General features: G+C 27.9%; 1 protein-coding gene across 1 annotated transcript in view; it reads left to right on the forward strand.

Moving 5' to 3' along the window:
• The window catches only part of Syn (synapsin), a 99,867-nt gene extending 77,454 nt beyond the window's left edge, over nt 1-22,413 (forward strand). The window contains exons 8-11 of the mRNA XM_011496723.1: nt 12,335-12,540; nt 13,821-14,085; nt 18,860-19,106; nt 21,507-22,413. Coding sequence (XP_011495025.1) covers nt 12,335-12,540; nt 13,821-14,085; nt 18,860-19,106; nt 21,507-21,700 — 912 coding nt within the window. The 3' untranslated portion in view covers nt 21,701-22,413. The remainder of the gene's footprint in view (nt 1-12,334; nt 12,541-13,820; nt 14,086-18,859; nt 19,107-21,506) is intronic.
• The last annotated feature ends 420 nt before the right edge of the window (nt 22,414-22,833 follow it).

Genomic DNA, 22,833 nt, shown 5'->3' on the forward strand with positions numbered 1-22,833 from the left:
AATTTCGAAGCACGTGGAGAAATTTGCAGTGACAAGCATAAGCGGATGTGAACTTAAATGTGATTACTTGATACTAATTTATAAAATAACTACATTTCTAAAACGAGTACGACAGGAATAAGATAAATAGCCTCGCACGAAGGACTTACTTACCTACCTGAAACTACTGTGACTTTACTCAAAGTCGCTCAAAGTCAGTGCAAGTCAGTAGTCTTTAGATCTATGTAATTCCTTTCAAGACGTACAAATCGATCGTAAATCGTAACATTTCTCTACAACATATCCTTCGCATTTTATAAATTGTCTCGGTTGTTCCGATATTTTTGAAATTTATAGTATTTTAAAACATGTTACTGTCATAATTTTTTTTTATTCCTCTTTTTTTCTTCTTTTTTTTTTCTTTTTTTTATTTATTTATTTATTTATTTTTTTTTTTTTTTTTTTTACAAAACTACTTACGATTTCAGAACAACCGAGGAAATAAATAATAGATATGACAAAACGAAGCAAGTTATAAATAATAGATAAAAGATAATAATAAACAAAAGTAATATATTTATATGATATGCAAATTTGTGTAGAGTATGAAACAGTATTTTAATGTGAACTTGGGAGAATATTTATTTTAAAACAATTGGATATAATTCAAAAGGGACATTGCGGTAAAATCTATTACACAATTTCTATTTAAATATCAAAAATTTTTTTTCTTTTATTTTCTCTTAAATTAATGATTATGTTATAATATATATATATATATATATATATATATAAGGTGATGGTGGGCAACCAAAAATCCCGTCTACGCAAAGTATTAAAATTCTTTCACATATTTCACATATTTAGTCATTGAAAATAATTGTACTTTTTATCTAAAAAAAATTTTGCTACCTACTTTTGATATATTAAGGTATGGAAAGCCATCGATTATCAATAATTATCGATTGTTAATTAATGTGCGATACTGCAACATGCCCTTTAAAAGAAACGCCTTCGACCGATGAGTAACCGAAATAAATTATTAATATACTTCTCGATGAGAATTGCTGACACGGCAAAACATCCAGATGAATATTTTGACGGATTTTCAAATATTACCAAATTATAATCGAGCAGAAATTCATTTTTAACTAAGCTTGGCCGTGCAAGCTATGCAAAGTGAGACGTCGGTTGCTGGGAGATATTCAGCTTGGTAATCGTCGACATCGTCGAGTTACGAAAGTGACGTGCGTTCCCAGTTGCACAGATATACCGACACCACTGTAATTTCCATGGGATCGCACCTATGAAGCGCCACGTCTTGATTTTATGCTCCGTCTCTTTCAGGTAGCCGCTATTCTCTCCGTTGATCCTTTCGAGCGATCGCCGACTGAGATTTTCCAGGGGAGCGTAAATTTTACGCTTTGATGAGTACATTTTTATCGCCACTTCCAACTTGCTTAATTTTATGTATTTTGAGTTTATATATTTACCGTTGGTTTACATTAAATTATTACAACACTGTAGCCTCTAATAATCATGATTTCAAGCAGTAATAATAAATATTTTTAGTATTTGGCAGGTAATTCAATAAGGGCAAACGTGGGCTAAGAACATTTTTTTTTAAATACAGGCCCTTTTAACAGTACAATAATATTTGCTTTGGATTTTGGATTCTTAACGAGCGAGCCGAGATTTGTCCACGTATAAAATTTTCTTATCGCGCGCGCCTCGATACTTATTGTGTTATATTGCAATTGGCACAAACTTTCACGAATTTATCACACGTTCAAAAGTAAGTGCTGTCGATAAACCGCGATACGCGTATGTACTTATTAACACTCGATGAACAAACATCAATGTAGCCATTTTTCTCGCAATTTTCCAAAAAAATACACAATACGAGTATTACATATTTTCACATAATAACATAATTTCACATAATCTCTTTATCATATTACAGATGTCATAAATATTCGGTTTTAACGGAAGTAAAAATATGAATATCCTCAGTGCTTATATTATTCCAGATGATATTGACTTCCTTAAATTCAACATTTATTATGTACAATATATCTTTAATACAAATCAAATCTTTTCCGGTAACTCGTTTTAAAGGAAGAACATTACATTATAAAAGAAAGCCCGGATTTATTATGTCAGAGAAAAATCCTATGGCATATCGCATAAGCATAAATTTTATGAAATTTTTTTTACAGATATTTTCGTATTGTATATTGGCCACATAAGAACACTGTATTTTTATGAAACTTGAAAGTAAAATTAATCTATCATTGCATTTCATATATCGATAAAAATCTTTTATATTTTAACAAATTGAATGGTTAGAAGATAATGTTTTTAAATTGTACTTTTTATTAATATATTAATACAGTTTTATTAATCATTCAATTGTTTTAAATAATTTACTCTTGTTATCCGTATATTTATTTAGCTGAACGTGGAATGGTAATATTTTTATTTCTAATACTTTTAAATGTATAGTAACGACTATTGCCATTAATTAATAAACCACTTTTTTCATTTTCTAGATAAGTCAAAATTCTATTTCCTATAATGTTGACATTATACACAAAGCCACTTATATTTTTTTTTTTTTTTAGTACACAAGACAAGATCATTTCCTATTGTACAAAGTATTCCTTAGTGTATGTAAGTATCCACAATATATATTTGGTGCTCATTTCTGTTGTATTTCTGATATTACATAATTAACAAAATGATAAACGAGAACAAACGCGTAAATTAAAATTTTATTTTAATTAATGGGTAAAAAAAACATAACTTTTTATAAAAATAAAAGCGATCCTGAGAAAATGAAATTCATCAATTGAAAAGCGATAACGAGTCAGTTCGCAAATGGGAAATTTGATTTTATTTCATTTATTCGTGCTTCGCGTATCTTCGGGTGAAATTGTAAGTTCATGTTCACACGCTACAGTTTCATGAAATCTGAATCATGTGGATTTAATAATAAATAGTGTAAGGAAATAAAAATTTGATATTATACTTAATAATTGAAAAGTTTGTTTGTTTTAAATACGTCTCAGATTAGTTCATCACCGTTTATCAATAATATTCTTAATTAATAAATAAAAAAAGCCTAATATTTTTATTTATAGTAAAGTGCTAGTAGGTATTCGTTTGACATCGACATTTTGTAAATTCAATTTGCAACAAATATAATTGAAATGATTCGAATAAATTCAAAATAATATTCCTCGTAGATTTTTTTTCTTCTTTTTGTTGCATTCAGTGATGTCATTTTTGCCAAAATTCTATATAAATTTTTATTAATAGGAATATCGTATATCATCGTAATGCGTTAGAAGTCCCGAGTTTTCAAAATCACTTTAAGTCACTCAAAAGTATGCCGTTAAAACGAGTAACGAAGCGATCAAGCGATATGATTAATTTTTATTATTTTTAAATGAATAATTTCTATGTCCGTTATCAATTTTTATGGGCTATGGAATTACTTCGCAACAATTCTATTCAAAAGACCATAGATGCGATTATATAGTGGCAGTAATTTTCTACAAAAACATTATTTTTATAAAAGTTGTAAAAGTGTCATAAAAGATTATTTAAGCACTTATAATATCGTATTTATTCTATAATTATAATAATTAACAACTTGTTTGTACATGCGTTATTGACGCTTCAGTGTTAAGTGTAAAATACATTTGTAAAGTGTTAAAGCATCTGTAATCTACTGCACAACTTGACTTAATGATACCTAATTACTACTATAAACAATTTATCATCTATCATATAGTTTCAACACCAATATAATGGACTATAATGGACATGATGAATCACTTTAGATTATTGTAGATCTGCAAGGCAATTTTGTCGCGTATTAAAAGGATGAGCCGCGAGAGATAATGAAGAAATCACGAAAAAATAGTTCCCTTTCGTAATACGATACAGATCTTCTGTTTTTTTTTTTTTTTTTTTATTTTGTCAAAATTTTTCAGATTTCTATCTCAATCATCGCGTCCTATTTCCATTAACAATGACTCCAACGCCTTTCGATAATTTCTCATAGCTTAGTTCTTAGTGCCTTTTGTTTCTCGCATGTCGATGATTGAAAAAACGGGTGTGTTGAAAATGACGTGATCTGCGATGCGTTCAGCGCATTAATTGCACAATCGATAAAAGTATCGTTGCAAATCTTGCTTTTGGTCCCTGTAATTTCAACTCCCATCGATAATGCTCGAGCTTAGCTATGCCATTTGTCTCTCTGATTTTCTTTTTTTTCTTTTCTTTCTTTTTCCATTCGATTCATTGGCATTGCGCGACTGTGATAAATAATCTGAGAATATGTTAATCATTTATTGTTATGCACGAACTTCAAGATAATAATTACATTACCAATGTAATATTATTATTTTTATTATCGTTAATAATATTGATTAAACACACATTTATAAATTGATTTTTTATACAACAGTATGTAATTGTCTTTACATAAGTTTCATTCTGGCCAAACTTTTTTTTTTTTTTTTTTTATTTAAAAACGAATTGAGATTGGTATGAGATAAGTATAGGCCGTCGAGAAGGAATTTCAGAATATAATTCAAAGAAGGATTAACAAAATTTAAGTATTATAATTCCCATAAAATACGTATTATAAACGAATATGATAAATATCATTTTAATCGTAGTAATTAATTGCTTATATAGGAAAAAGTATGTAACTTATTTTAATCGGCCGTTACATTGACTAATACGTAAGCTGGATGGAATTTTTATTGCCACATTACTGTGAGCACGTGAAATAAAGTTAATTAATTGAAAGCCACATATTGATTAAAATTGATGAATTGATGGAGACATTTGTACATTTGAAAAATAAGACTTTTCTTTTAGTATTGGTCAGTACGGATGGACGTTAAAAGAGTATTAGCGAACGACGTTGAATATATCTATTAGACGAAATTGCGATTTGAAATCTTAATAGTACAGGTATTAAATAGAAAGTCGCACCATACAAATATTTGTAAAATTTGGTGTGGGCAGTCTCTGTTGATAAATTACTAGGTCATCATGTACCTTAGATATAATATTTTTGTGCTCGTTCATAAAGTCATTAATAAAAAATTTTCACATTCCTTTTAAATACATTGATTTAATTATCGGATTATTCGGGTTAAATAGATCATTTGATAATGTTCGGTTGTAAATTAACTCCGATAATATTGCTTTAAACATAACGTTCAAAAAAATGTAACGATTGTTGAGAAAATGAATTATTGTACATTGTATAGCAATGTGCTATCACTTTGTTTTGTTTTTACCAAAGTGAAAATGTAAGTATGCATTAATGTAATATGCACATGCACTATATACGCATAACTGGGTGTGCTCACGCATGTAAACACTATGTAAATGCGAATGCTTATTTTCAATCATTAGATGATTTTTATTAATCTATTGTTGTAGAGTTTATAAAATACCGAGAGATATATTGAATTTTCTCACACATATGTACATTATTTGTTACATATCGACTATAATTAGAATTTTCATATGATTTCAAAATTTTGTAAGAATGCCATTTTAATGTTCCATTATGGAATATTTGATCGATTATTAAATATTATAATATGAAATATCCTTCTTATATTATTTATATATATATATATACATTTTTTTTTTACATTGTTTTCTCATAATTTCAAGAAATAAAGTTGTGTAATGCTCATCATAGTCATTGACCTATCCTGCATAGCTTATCATTCGTATTATTGAACATCGGTATTATTCAACGTTAATTTACTGGTAAATAATGTTCTCTAAATGTCGATTTCCAATAAACATGAAAAGCAAAAGAAGAAGAATATTCATATTTCTAAATATAAGTTCTAAATACTTATTTTTTGCGCAATTTAGTAATTGTTGAAAATTTTATTCTACCTTCGAATGCTTAGCAACAAACGCCGTAGGAAGTAAATGAGCATATAATAAGCGTCTAATTTCTTTCTATTCTCACCACTATATTATTTTAAAAAATTAAACTCTTAAAGGAACACGATACTCAATGTGTGTATTAACATTATCGTTTTATAGCACTTTGAAACTGTTTCGACCAACAACTGAATTTAAAAATACGCGGGTAGCTAATCAACCCGACACTGCTTAAGCCCGAGACAGAAACTCTGTCATCTCGTCGCGTGTAAAGCTCGAACAGCACTGCGAACTCACCTTCACTTCTTAGCAATCTCGCTGTGTACTTCGTCTCTCGCTTAAAGTTTCTTTTTTCCCCACCTCCTACATTTCCCCATCTCACTTACTCTCTCTCTCTCTCTCTCTCTCTCTCTCTCTCTCTGCGTGATAGGAGGAGCGCAAACGTACGCTCGCGCGCAACAGTCTGTCCCATTTCATAATATACAAATCGCGAATCTTATCGCCGTCTTCGTTATAACATCCGTGATAGCGTAAGTTTATAAAGAACCCGCGTTATCTCCCCGGGGTAAGTGCGAAGCCCGTGACGACGCGATGTCGCACTCATACTACTTTAAAATAGGGCAACTAACTAACACGTTGCGATAATTCTCACTCTCTCTCACTCTCTCTCTCTCTCTCTCTCCTCTCCTCTCCTCTCCTCTCCTCTCCTCTCCTCTCCTCTCCATGTGCCTCTCTCTTTCGTCCTTTTTTTCTCTTTTCCTCTTCCTATCCTTACGTATTCTGACTACTTTTTCTTTTTCCCTATTCTATAAACCACTCATTTTCTCTCTTTCTTTCACGTTTACCAAAACACACAAACAGAGAGAGAGAGAGAGAGAGAGAGAGAGAGAGAGAGAGAGAGAGAGAGAGACAAACAAACAAACACACAACACACACAACATAGACGCGCTCAACACACAAAAGATACACACACGCACGCGCGCGCGCACAAACACACCTACAAATGCATAAACAAAACACGCACAAACACACCTAGGCATGCATAAACAAAACACATACACATACACACACGCGCGCACGCATGAACAAACGCAACTTTTATTTTACTTTCTTCTGTGTTTATGCCTTGACTCTTCTTTACTTTTCTTCATATTCTCTTCGCACTGTTGTATAGAGAAGAGTAAGCTTATCTTTCTTTATTTCACATCTACAAGTTTCTGATTTGATTCCTTAATCTCAATATTCCTTTACCTCTCTTACGCAGTTTGTTCTATTTTTTATCTTTACATTTCCCTTGCGATACTATGAATTTTTATATAAATTTTTCGTCTTTCACTTCACATTTCTTTTTCTCTCTCATTATTATAATTTTACAATTTTTTAAAAAACAATTCACAACAGTTAACACATTTGAAAATACCAAATATTTTAACTTGAATAAAGTGATTGGATATTCAATTGGAAATTTATTTAGAAATTTGTCGTTCCATTATTGTTAAATACTTTTAAACAATTTACACAACTTTCAAAGTATAAAAACATCGTTTGGAAAATTAATTTATTTCGGATTTACTGTCTTTGTCAGAAAAGCAAGAGGGACGCAAATGCACAAAATTAGAATGAAAATACAAAACATTATGATGATATAATAATACATATATGTAATATATATTTTTTGACATTTGTTTAAAAAGAGTAAAAATTCTAATACTACAATTTCGTTTTTTTTCACGTTGGATTTTAATGTAATATATATTTTTATAAATGTGATGGATTTTTATAGTTTCTTTAAAGTGCATAGCTTTAAAAAAAAATCACGACAATCTAAAAACGATTAATATATAATAAAAAAAAATGTCTATCTATTGATTTTAGCTTCAGTTGACTATTGAAAATTGACACTTCAAAATTACTTTTTTGTATTTTAAAATAGACTGGAAAAGAATTTTTTTGACAAAAAGTCACGATGACAAAGATAATACAAGAAATTCCACGCAAATTAGAAAATTTCTAATCAATTTTCTATTTTACTTGAAATTTTGATGTAAAACTATTTGTAAATTGTCAAATTTTTTCGAATTTTATCAAATAAAGAAAAATAAGAGCTTAATCACATAATGTTTATATTATTTTATTTAAAAATGATTAGCAGATTGTAGAAATTTTATTTGTTACATTCATTATATTCTAAAAATTTGAGTAATTTGAGTAATCTGATATAATTGAATGAAAATTTTAATTTAATAAAATTTACAATAAAATATTATTGCCTGTATTAAAAATAATATTTATGTAATTTTAAAAAGCAATTCAATTCAAAAGTATTTTATTAATAAACATTAGTTATATAATGAGCCGATTAAAATTGTGCAACACTTGATAAGGGATTTACAAGAAAATTTGGATGGAAAAGATATTTCAGTAAAATTTATAAATTATTTGTTTAGCACAATTCAAAAGAAACACCATAATTTTATAGATATTTATCATTTCCAAGAAAGGTCTGTAGAATCATGAAAAATGTTACAGCGAGTGATAAAACTTGCTGTTTCAGTCCAACCTTGAAAGAAAGATCAATCTTTACCATAAAAGTACGTAGTTACATAGAGGCTAAAGATAATCTGTGGAGATTCTTTCTATATCAAGGTTGAACCCATTGTTTTTCCATTCTTTTTTTCTTTTTATTATTATTATTATTATTTTTTTATTTTATTTTTTTTTTTTATTTCGTTTTTGTTTTGTTCTTTGTTAATAACATTGTTCTTCGCTGACAAATTTTAAGACGAGTAAAAATGAATCCAACTATAATTGAGTAAGTATTGTTTATCTTAAGACATGGAGGTAATTTTATAAATTATATTCCAATAATACTAATAACAAAAGCATACAAACATTGCAAATTACCATATTTCAAATAAATATACAATATTACATTTTAATATTATACTCCAATATTTATTTAAGATATTCAATAAAAGTATACAATTTAAATCCTACATTAAATAATAATTTATTACAGTTATTGTAGTTACGCTATAGAAATTTTTCTATTAATTAACAAATATTATTTTATTGTAAATTTACTGTACAAATGCATCGGTATATTAATGAATAATAAAAACATATAAAAAGAAAGCTAATTGTTTCAAGGTGAAACTACATTTTTACAATATGAAAATACACTTTTAATACTAATTTTAAGTTATTAAAAACTTAATAGGAAATCAGAAAAAATTGACAATGACTATTCGAATTTAAATCTTGAACAATTAATAGATAATTCAGATTTATTTCGTCGCCCTTTATACTGTGATAAAGTAATTGTAAATGCGAAATATGAAATAGGAATAGCGAATGTTGACTTTGTATGATAAATTTTATTATCGTAAAATTATAAAGGCATTTATATGACAATTAAATTTATGTTACAATTAAGTATGCACATATTGATAATGATAATAATATTTAAAACAATGTGTTTTAAGTTTTAATATTAATCTAATACAATCATTAATTTTAAAACTTCATCGTAATTTCATTTTAGTTATTGAATTTTTCCTTCGAAATAATTCTGTTAAGAAAAATTATGATTGATTAAGTCTTAAATATAAAGCATTAAATTATGCTTAACAGTTATACAATTTCTTCATTATCAAGAATCATTCTATTAAAAGCAATTGCTTACAAAATTAATTTAATAAATAAATTAAAAATTGTCAATTTTATTAAAGAAAAAAATTGATTTTCACCCTAAAAATTTTTTAAGCTTAGAGGAATTCTTCTGTAAAAATATAAAATATAAATAGTTCTTTAATGTAATAAAAAGTTTATTTATTTATTTTTTTAACAATGGAATAAAATGTGATTAGTTAAAGTAATATTTATATTGAAATTTAATATATTGAAAAAGTTTTAATAAAGGTTCTTTATTAAATGAACATACGATAATTACTTTGATAATATTGCAAATAAAAATTTTAAATGAAAAGTCTATTCTATATCTAATATTAATTATATGTCTTTATGTAATTAATATTAATAAATTATAATGTTTAGATATATGTATGCATGCAGTCTGTACTTTGTATATATATATATATATATATATATATATATATTTATTTATTTATTTTCAAAATATATTAAATAAATATATTGGTAAAGATTTTTTTTTTTAAATAATGATTATCGAAGCTTAGCAGAGGCCAAGAAGTTTCTATATCTAATGGAAAAAGCTTTATTCTTGAATATAATCGGCGATTTACTTAATAATTTGTTTTTAAACCGGCACAGTACTTTCATTAATTTTTTTTTTTTTTATAAGATTCTATGTTTCTCTTAACAAAGAATTATTTGATTTTTACTATCGTGATAAAAATGACTAAATACAATAAATGTATTAATAAATCATCGATAAATAATAGTTATAAAATGTATTAATAATAAAATGATGATCTATTTATAAAACAGTTCATTAAAATTTAAATTAAATCAATTTGACGTAATATTGTCAGCTCATAGTAATATAATTAGTAATTAGAACTAAAAATATAAAAAAAAAATTCATAATAAACTTTTTTTGAGAAATTTGTTTTTACATTACCAAGTGTTTACGTTTGTATCAATGCCTTTAAATACGTAACACTTGAATATAAATTAAAAGAATTTGTTAAGTATGACATTAATATCTATGTTGATCAAATCTTAATGTAATATAATGCATCGTAATTATTATTTTTCTTAAAATATATACCATTTAAAAATTTAATTTATAATATAATCACGATTTTACATTTATAATTTAAGAAATTCACATTTATAATTAATAAATTATTTGAAGTAAGTAATTAGTAATTTTTCCCTAACAAATAATATTGATCAGCATTGGCATGAATATGTTTAAGTATTAAAGCAGCAAAACTGCACTTAAAAATACATTATTTTCATAGAGATAAGCCTTAATAAAAAGGAGGATATTCATTTGTATTATAAAATAGATATTATTACATGATCGTAATTTTTAATGAAAAACTTGAGATTTCCAATAGTCATCGTGATTTATATAAAACATAATCAAGCAAAAGGCTGAATAACAGAATTAATTGAAAAAAATTAACATTTTCCTTATTTCCTTCTTTTGTTCCTCTAAGTATTTAATTTGAAATGACACAATTTTCAATTTTTTACCTAAACTATTGAACCGTAATAGTCCTTCCTTGTCAAAGAGTTTCTAAGAACTAGGCAAAACCTGTTAAAAACTTACGTAACACATCTATACGTTTCCCTTGATTGAACAAGACTTTCCCGTTTACTTTTTAAAAGTGAGAAACTACGAGCGCCAGCTGCTCAGGTAGATAAACTTATTTTTGAAATATTCAAATATAACATAATTATAAAACATTGCAGAAAATCGAATAATTAAAGAAAAATTTCAATCCTTCTACTCTATAATGCACGGTTCATATTTTAATAAATTTTTAATATGTTTTACAAATCTGGGCGTTTTTGTTTTTGTTTTCGTTTTTGTTTTTAAATCTCACATTACTCTAACATTATTAGTAAATTTTGTGATTACTTTGCGATAATTCTATTGGTAAGATTTTCATGGGATCTGTAATTATTGAATACCTGGAAAAAAAAAAAAAAGATTATTAGTTTAATATGCATTCTAAAGGCATTTAAAATATTACATACGATTACTTATAATTTCGATATTTATAATAATTAAAAATTAATTATTTAAATCTATTGTTTAATATTTATTTTTGTTAGTACGTTCTAAATAGAATGACTTTTTCATTTGCCATGAATGATCGCTTTCTTATAACGAATTGAATGCTTTGCATAAGAAAAGAAGTTACAAAATAATAATCAAATAAAACTATATTAAAGTGTTAGTATAATTAATCAATAAAACAAATAATTTAATTCTTGGAATATAAAGTCAATTTCATTAATAGTTTATATAAAATTTATTGAAATTTATGTGTTATTCATGAACGATTATAAATTTTTATATACCGCACTAAACAATTAAGACTGTATAGAAGTATTTTATTTTCAAATCAAGTTGTTCTTTTTTTTTAAATTATTACTTAGAATAACACACGTTAAATCATAAATTTATGCAGATAAATTGTTTAATTAAACATTTCATATAGAATATTGTTGCTTTTATCAGTATTCAAATGATGAAATCGAATGTCGAATCCAAATAACAATTATATTAATAATATATCATAATAAATGCATTACCAGTTAATTCTATAATGTTTCTTACAATATATATCCTTATAATATTATTTCCCTAAAATTTATTTTTCAGGAAAAAAAAAAGAAAAAAAAAAAAAAGAAAAAAAAAAATGAAACATCAATTCATCACGCAGTGGTCATATTTTTCTTTTTGACTTTGTAATTTTAGGTAAGCGCACCGGGATATCCACTGATAGTAAAACTGGGACACGCGCATAGTGGTGTTGGTAAGGCTAGAGCCAACAACAACCAGGAATTCCTCGATTTAGCATCGTTAGTAGCTGTGACCAACCATTATTGCACCGCCGAGCCGTACATACATACCAAATGTGATCTACACGTGCAGAAGATTGGGAATAATTACAGGGCCTTCAAGTGAGTGCAATTTAAATGAAAGAAAGTACATTCACATTTGTGATATTTTAATTTAAAGGACGCGATTGTTTCGAGCCTATTTTACTGTCACTAGCATCTTTTAATTTCTTTAAATTTAGTACATTCAAGTGGGGAATAAAATTATTTGTTATACACTTGATTAATTTATATATTAAAATTTTGCATATACACGGAATTCGCATATTTTTGAATATTTCAATTGGATTTCATATTTCATGAGAGATTGAAAAAAATTTAATCGATTAGCAAATCTAATTTAAACAAATAATATAATACTTCTTCTTATTTAAAATGTGTCAGTTATGTTTATAAAGCACATATTCAATTTATTTAGGAGATTTCATTAAATATAATTATTAAAATATATTGTTATAATAATGGTGCCATTGTATTATGATTCGAATATTTATTACGATTATAATGAAATATTACAGGATAATATACCGAATATCAGTGGTAATTTTATAAAATTCTCATCAAATGGTTAATGTCAATTAATTTATTATTATACATAATTTTGAAATTCTCATTCGAATACAATTGTATTTTTTACATTTATTGTTTGAATTTTATACAATTATTTACAATTATCACAGCAATTAATCATAAATGCATGTGAAAAATTAAAACATTATAACAAAAAATTATAATAATTTGAAACATCACCACTCTCAGTCTTTAAAATAAATGAGTTAGAAAATTCTATGATCAACGGATGGATGAGAAAAAGAATTATTTTTGTGATTTAATCGATGATACATAATGATAAATACTATTATAACTTTACTATCATTTAGAGTATAATTGCCGATTGTTTTTAATATTTTGAGATTTCACATTGTTTGTTGTAAGACATAATAAAAAAGAAAAAGAAAAAAAAAAGGAATTAATTCCGCGCTAATTTCAGACTTGCAATTTCTCTTCGTGCGCTGCTTTGATTATAATTTTCACTTCAGTTGGAAATAACGTTAGGACTTTGTGAGAAACATTGTAATAAATACGAATACATAAGTGTTTCACCCTAAACAACTCATTGAACATTAAATAACATATAAATGTTAATAGGGCCCGAGTTAATTAAGCGATAGCATTTATGAAAATCGTGTTCCCGAAACTGTAAAATGTCTTTAAAACAGAATTTTTCGTTTCTTGCCCTGGTCATTCGGATAATAGAAAAACATCCTGCCAGACCAATGTATACCTTTGAGCATACCAATAACGCTACAAATTGTTAATGAATCAATGATTTATCGGGGCAGACGCAAAAGTATCACGGGCAACTGGAAGTCTAACACGGGTTCGGCGATGCTCGAGCAGATGTCCATATCGAAGAAGCATCGCTCCTGGATCGATCAAATATCCCAGCTTTTCGGTGGCCTGGACATCTGCGCCATCGAGCTGCTGGTCAGCCAGAACAATAAAGAGTACATCATCGAAGTTAACGATAGCGCCCTCTCACTCATGGGCGATACCCAGGAGGAGGATCGTCGCCACATTGCCGATTTGGTAACCTCGAAGATGCAGGTACTTGCACTTGGATACTCTACCTGGACCGATACCATTAATTAATTTAATCATTAATTTAAGACTACTTTGGGCTTTATTGTCCAGGGAAATTAATATTATTTTATAATTTCAATCAGAATGTTGACCTGTGGGACTGGAGGTGTTCCTTTATAGTTAAATTGAGTCTTTGATGAAATGATAAACCGAAGACAAATACACGTCCGAGTAGTTTTAAATTTTTTAATTTTCATATTAATTAAGTGGGAGAGGTTTTATTATTGCAAGGTTCGTTTTTAAAATAGAGTGAGAAAGACTATTAAAAGTTTGAGTTTCACCATAGGCAGCGGTAAATAATTTTTACGTGATTTTATTTATACCTTTTGCTCAATAGTTACACGTGGGTTAGCGCAAGTTTTTATATAAGATAATAATATAATAATATTAATAATAGTAATGCACTTATATAAATAGGTGTAGGGTGAAATATGTTTGGCCACTGGATGTTTTATAATGTCTTAAAAGAATCTAGGAGTTCATAAAAAAAAAAAAAAAGAAAAAAAAAAAAAAAGAGTATTTAAATTCAATAGAAATTTTTGAATAATTAATTGCTAGTTAAGCTTCATCAAGATGAAATTGATTCAATTTTATATCTATATACATAATTATACTGTGCAACGGTTATTTGATAAAGTAAATAAATAGACTTATACAAACTGTGCATATATGCACAGAAAAAGCAAAAAGAAACATGTTAGTACGGATTAAAAATCTCTATATTAATAGAGTATTAGAGAAATTATGACACGAACAAATTGGAAACAGTTTAAAGGCTATTAATGTAAAAATAAAAAAAAAATTAGTTATTAAAAGTTTCTGCATATAATGTAAATATACTTACATTAAAATACAATAAATGTATTTATGAAGAAACTCGATTAAAGCTAAATTCAAATTTTTTATTTCTTTTTTTTTTTCTTTTTTATATAATATGTCATATTTTATACAAATAAATAAAATTAAATAAAAAAATTTAAATTTTAGTCATTAATTTTAATTATATATTTCTTTATAAAAGTCTCTATAAAAATTATATTCATATATCAATATATGAAATAAAAATTGATGGTCTAAGGAGAATTTTAATTTTTGTAATTTTTATAATTATTTATAGCACTCGTAATAGTTTATTACTTATGAAATACGCGATATATTTTTAAATTATTTTAATGAAATAACAAATGTTTATATATACATAATTACATACATGCATACGTACATGTATATATGTATATATCAAATGCTACTCATGATTCATAATATCATATATTAAAATAATTTTTATAAGCATTTTATAAGATTTATTTGCAAATAAGTTTCTCTAAATAAAGTCATTTATTACCTGTCAAATCTCTTTTAGATGTAAATAAATTTTTATATAAAAATAAGCTTTATCAGTGATATTATATTCTGCATGATTCTACTGATGTAGATAATGCGTCTTAATTATTTTATTTAAGAGTTTAATCGAATCACTTTCTCATACTAAGTGATTAATTGAATTTATAGAAAATCTTACAACTAGTACGTTCAACTTAGTTCGAGAACAATAAAATAAATATCTATATTTATTTAATGAATAATTAACTTGCTCCTGTTGTTATACGACATTAAATATGATTTTTGTCTTTTTTTAGAATTTGAATGTATAATATTATGCATTAAAACATGTTTTTCGAAATAAAAACAAACATGTATGATGTACTTAAAAACAATGATTAATTCAGTGTTTCAATTATTATTCCTTTCATATTAAATTCCTTTTAGACAGATGTTTGATAAAGCCGTACTGAATTGTAATAATAATAATTACACTTGTATTTTCACTCAAGCAACGATAAAAAATCAAAATCTATTCCTTTCGAAAAAAAACGCAAGGGAATTTTTTTAGCATTACTGTTTCATAAATCTGTATTTAATATTATGTGCACGAATAGTTCCATCGCTTAATAAATGTGCAATCACCTGTGGGCGATCGAGCCACCTAATCGCACAATGTGACGATTAAAATGCAAATCAAATTATTAAATCGCGTAGCATATAAACTTGCCCTTTGGCAAACACAATCAATAATAATAATCGTGACTTATTTCTATTCTATATACAAAAGAATCTATAAACTTAGTATATCGAAGTAAGGCTCGAATGATTATGAAAAAATGAAATACTTAGGATAAGATTACATAGTGCATCGACCAAATAATAATTTGCGTTGTTCGTATATAATTTGGTGAACTGTCATTAGCGATTACCTGTAAATTGAATTAATTTCTATATTTCGGTTTGTCAGCTCATTATAAAAAAAATGTTTCTTTATATTTAGAATATAAACGATATTATCAATATTATTTATTGTTGAAAATAATTGCATATATATATATATATATATATATATATATATAAGACGAATTCGTAAATAAATTAACTGAATTTAATACAAAATTATTTAATAATTTTTGTGGTTTTGAATTTCAACGAATCAATGTGTTAATTATTATAATTTAAAAAGAATTCAGTGGGATGTCACAAACTCAAGTAAAATAACATTAATTTATAGAGTCGAATTTGCATTTACAGTATGCAAATTGATACTTTCAAGCACCAGTATATATTTAACTTAAACTCTCCATTTATTGTTTATATTTATTTTAATATAAAATTAACACTTTCTTCTTTAGTACGGTTATACAATTTACATATAAAACAACTGAAAAGTTATTTATTCCATTTAAAATGAAATAATTATTTATAAAGCTATTATTTTTTGTTTTAAAAGTTGTATTACTGAGATAAGCATTTTGATAAATTGTTTTTTTTTTATGTTCCTTTTATTCTCACAAATGTATACTTAAAGAATATAGACTTTTCAATACACAAATGCAAACAAAAAGAAAAAAAAATTAATCGAATTATATTTTATAATTTATAATTTATTTTAAATCAGTTATCTATTAATATTCGCCTAATATTTATATCTTTATTTTCGAATATTATTTTTCACTTGTTGTTTTTACATCAATAGAAGATTATTTAAATTATTAGAAATATTCGAATTATTAATTTGTAGTCTTCACTATATTTTATAATGTACTATTTAAGTTTTTTTATACATATTTCTGAATGTATTAATGCCTCCCTGCTTCTCCCCTCCCCTCTCGCCCACCCATTCTCCCACTCTCTCCCTCTCTCTCTCTCTCTCTCTCTCTCTCTCTCTCTCTCTCTCTCTTTCTCTATCTCTCTCTACCAATATACATAAAATGATAGTTAAGTCCCGATCGGATACAACTCCGACAAACAAATGTCAAAGTGTCAGCTTCGGCAATTGTGTAAATGTACTTTGAATGATTTAATCTACACTTCAAGTAGCCGTAGAACTTTGAGTTGAAAAGTTAATTAGGAGATGTCCTTATTCCAAGTATTGCATTATATAATAATCACAAATAGTGAACAAAAAAAATTCAATTAATTCACTTTAATATCACATCTCGATAAAAATCAAAGCAATATTTTATTTTGTAATCCATTGCACAAAAATGAACTCCTCGTTTCTGCGCAGCATTACTAATTATTAATATTTACTTATAAATATTTAAGCTTCCTTTACAGTATTTGGTTATGAACATTATTTATTGTTATTTTACAAGTCGTTAATATAGTATAATGAATCATGTTAATGTAATTTGATAGATAAAAATAATGATACGATATAGGAATAATAGTTAACCTTCTTTTAATAAATTAGCCAACAGTTGATTAAAAAATATTAATTAATTGTAAGATTTGGCACTCAATACCGCTATTATATTTTTCATTAATAAATGATGCAACGAACTCTCCTATTATTACGGTATAAGATTTATCAAAATTTACTCGTTGAGTGGAGTAATTTTAATTTTCAGACGTTAGCACGTCGTATTCGTCGAAATTCCATTCATTCCGACGGAGTAAATGTATAAATATATCTTAAGCCATCGATTTATCTAATAAAAAGTCCTCAGGCTAAAATTCACTGATTTATTAGAAGCTTATCTTTTACGGTGAATTTTCTCATAATGATTTGGTTTTTGTCAAATCAACGGGCGTGTCATCTTATATGTACATTTTATCTGGCCTATCATATGATTAATTACGGCGACTTTACGATAAGTTTAATTTTTGAAATCTTAGCTTAACAAAATAAGTCAATTATAAATTTATAACCAAGCTCAAAGAATAATATTGTTTTTATCAAAGTATAATTATTTATATTGATATAAGATTAATAGAATAGCCTTCAATGTAATCTCCCCTTGAAAATATTTACATCCCAAGAGAAGTGTTTTCCTTGCAATTATAAGGCGATACTCCGTAAAATTAACGATTTGACAATCGATTCATTAATTATTAAATCGTCATTACAGCTGCTTACATTTATATTTATAGCCACCATTCTAAAAAAGAACTTTAATAAGATTAAAAAGAAAAGAAAAGAAAAGAAAAGCTAATCATCATCGCAATAATCAATAATTAACCACAACTATCTGTGAACAACAGCTCTATTCGCTTGCTTTAGTGATAATTATTTACTTTATAATATTAAAATATAAGGGATCATAACCTAAGAGACAGAATAGTAGCTATCGACGAATGACAAAGATTAAGCAGGAAAATTGTAGACTCATTGAAATTGAGGAGGACGTGGCGGCAGCGTGGACCACCGTTATATTAACCTTGAATTATCTCGTCTCGATCTCAGACTCACTGTCGACCAGCGGGTTCTACGAGCTCGGTGTCGAGCTCCTTGGACGTGACGAGCCCTTCCGAGGAGAAAACCAATAGCGGGTTCGGGTTGGCCGGCAGCATCGTCGGGGCTCCTCCCGTACCAGGCTCCTACGGCAGCAGCAGCTCCCTCACGAGCGGCGTCGGCTCCACTAGCTCGACCACGGCCGAGGCCATCTGCGGCACCGCCGATCACCAGCAGATCCAGCGCCGTGACTCCTTACGTAAGCTCCCAAGCACTCCCGTCCTTGCGCTTCTTTTATTTCTTCGCTGCAGCGCTTACTCGGCCAGGGTATTTATCGTGCACACTAATCGCACTCCAATCGTCGCTCGTTCATTGCTAATCTACTTTTTGCCGAAGGAGAGGAATTTCAAAGCTCGAATATTTAATGTCATTTGCGAGCCAAAATATTCAGCTCTCCTCGTGCGCATGCACTTAATATGTTAATTTAAGATATTTTAAGATGCGCGGTAGATATTAAATGACTCTACGTACATTTTGCGCGAGTCTTTAAAGCTTTATTTTACCAAGTCAGCATGCAATAATAAATCCAGCTTGTTTCATTTTTTTATCGCGTGTAATTGAGTAGGGAGCACATTAAAATGTTCCTTTCGACATTATGTGGGCCATTGAATAGCCGTCGCAGGTATTCAATTAAAATAAATGAATAAGAGCAAACCGAAAAAACAATGATATCAAAAAACAAATAAAATCGTTAGTTTTTTTCTTTCTATTTTTTTTTTTTTTTTTTTTTTTTTTTTTTTTTCTTGTACATGCTTTTATAGAAAATAAAAGAATTTTTTATGTTATTATAGAAAAATTTTCCATATCAATCCTATATAATTTTTAACCAATAGATTTTCAATTAAATGTCTGCAATGTGTTTTTGATTTTTTATATATTTTAATGTTATTTTTCGTTTAGGCGGTGATTTATAAATTAATTTTCAATTGCCGAAGGATGAAGTTATATAAATTATATATTTAGCGTCCTTCTTTTTTTATTTAAATTAGCTGTATGCAAATGATATATAAGTTTAACATGTTTATTATCCTCTCCCCCCTCCCCGTCCTCTCTATTATGAGTTAACTAATAAAATAAAAAAAAAAAAAAAAAAAAAATTAATGTAAAAAAAATAAAATATAAAAAAAAAAAATAACGTTGAAGAATTTTTACGTCTGAGTCAATAGTTAAAATTCGTAAAAAATATATTTAATGAATTTTATACAAATGATATATACTTATATATACAGAAAAAATATGAATGAAATATTGAATTTATTTCGCTTATACAATAATATTCTGTATTGATTTACAAATTAGTAAATAATATTTTAGTAATGATCGATTTGGATTTGATAAAACATCATAAAACTAATTATAGTAAATCAGTGTAATGTGAAGAAATTATTTATATATTACTTGTTCTTAAATTTTACTCTTAGTAATTAAATATTATTGATATATTATTATAAATATTATTAAAAAGTTATATGTAAATTGGTTATTGATCTGAATGATTGACAAGAAAAAAAGAATAATTTATAAAATTACCTATTATATTAAAAATCTTACAATTGAAGCATTAAATTAAAATACTGGATGTTATAATGTACAGGATGAAATTAATGTCAGGTTATTAGATAAGAACCTTAAATTTTATTATAAATCTCATTTTCTTTCTTTTAGGCCACCGAGCAATTATAAAGATTCGGTACATCACAAATATGATATTCAAATTAACACTCGATAAATAAATTATAATATTGTTCGCTCGACATTTCTATATATAAGAAGAAAATGATGCAATAAGGTTCAGTACATTATTTTGAAGAATAAAACAATTTCTTGCTTTCACAAAATTACCAACAAGTTTTTAGTATTAATCTTGTGATTTAATTATCAAAGTATCTAATGTATATAGAGAGCATATAATTAATTGCAGTTCATATAAAATGTTTGAATATTAAACTTGCCTCAGTGAAAAACTTCAAAATTTACATTTTGCCCTTAAATAAGTAATAATAGGCATGAATTGTTATATTAATATGCAGCGCAATAAAAAAACTATTTTCATTTAATTTGCCTTACCATTAAATAATCATATAACATATATCATTTAATTGTCATTCATAATATGTCATTCGTAATGCAAATGTGCTTTCATGAGGTTCTCATAAGGATCACATTTATTATTGAAAAACTTGCTAGTGTAGAATACGTATAATAATATTAGACTATTAATATTAGATTATTATATTGTGTTAATACTATTTGGTAGTACGATATAATTATTGTACTCACAATATTATCGTAATCTCTATTTTATATCTATTATTCGTATAACAACACTATTAACAATTTGGTAGCAGTCAGCACGCTCTCGTGGATTATAGTTTAATCATTTCGTATGTTGTACATTTGCATCCAATATTTCTTTGACTGTTCATTAATATTGCGACAATGCTGCTTTCCTTCCTCTCGACTCCCTCGCGACTCCCTCAATATTAAGTGAGACAAGTAAGCAGTCCTCGGCAAATTTCCCACGGCTTCCGGTCTCCATGACCATGCCACCCACGTGCCAATTGGAGGCACAGGATTGACGAGGCACGTTTTTGCGCAGTGTCCCAGTCGAGCACGACGAGCAGCAACGCGGCGTCGGTCGGCTGGCGCCAGGAGGAGCCGCCCCCGGTGCCGCCGACCTCGCGGTTGCCGTTCCAACGGCAGGGCAGCCAATCCCACACGGGCAGCGAGGACAGCGAGGACACCATGAAGAACCTGCGGAAGACCTTCGCCGGCATTTTCGGTGACATGTAAGCCAACCGGCTTACCAACTTTCCCGCTTGAGACGATGTGGCGGATTTTCTTTTGTCGTTCGTCGTTCGTGCGCGCGTTTCCCACTATTTCACTCACGATAAACGAAAGGCTATGAGACTGATGTAGGCTCAGACATTTCTACGTACCGAGACTAAGGAAATAGAGCAAAAAGTAGATTTAAAGACTCAGTGGGAGAACGCGCCCTCGGGATCTCCTTCTCTCCACCTCGCCTAGCCCCATCCCCTTACACCCCCGCCGTCGCCCCGTCGCCCCATCGCCACCGCTATCCACCCACACTACCACCGTTTACTATATCGCTCTATCTCTATTTGACTATCAGCAACTTTCGCATAGTCCTCGAGGTAGCCTAACTTTTTCAAAGCTGGGTTTTCTTCGGGCTTTGCCGAAGCTCGCTTAACGGCGGGAGGGGGATTGGGATTAGTTTTATTACATTTGCCAATTTGACGGAATCGGCTAATGTAATTATAAGGCTTCGTTAATTAGGCTTATCGCGCGACAAAAGAAACTCACGTGTCTGCTCTCGGTATCTTATTAATCGTTATGATGCACTATTTCCTTATTATCTCTAATAAGAAAGAAAAGATGAAATAATAAAAATGTAAAGATGGAGCGTTTTTCCTTTTTGATTCGACGGGTACTTTAACGAATAGGGATAAATTAAAGTTCCTTTGGATAACTGAGAGAAATTGAAAACGATTGTTCATCAGAGTTGTGAAAACGAAAAGAAAAGTCCATGATCGTGTGAAAAAATCTCTATTAACTGATAATTTTAGTTAAAAATCTTGATCTATTATTTAAATTTCGATCAAATCATCCACAACTCTGATCCAGAAATATTTCCCACACAAGGAACTAATATTCGATTTACTTATAACAACTGTTTTTACTTAATAATGATAAAAATTCAATTTATTTCCAATAATTAGACCAATCGTTATTTTTTCGTAAGATAACATTAACAAAATAATTACGATTATCAAGCAACATTCCATGTTTACAATATTCATTTCATCATTCGAAATTCATTTCTGTAATAGCTTTTACTACTTATCTCGATGTTGCTTTGTTAATTATAAAAATTTCACGTTTTAGCGTTAAAAGTAGAAGATGAA

Source organism: Ceratosolen solmsi, unplaced genomic scaffold (genome assembly GCF_000503995.2).
Source record: "Ceratosolen solmsi marchali unplaced genomic scaffold, CerSol_1.0 scaffold29, whole genome shotgun sequence".
Classification (NCBI taxonomy): domain Eukaryota; kingdom Metazoa; phylum Arthropoda; class Insecta; order Hymenoptera; family Agaonidae; genus Ceratosolen; species Ceratosolen solmsi.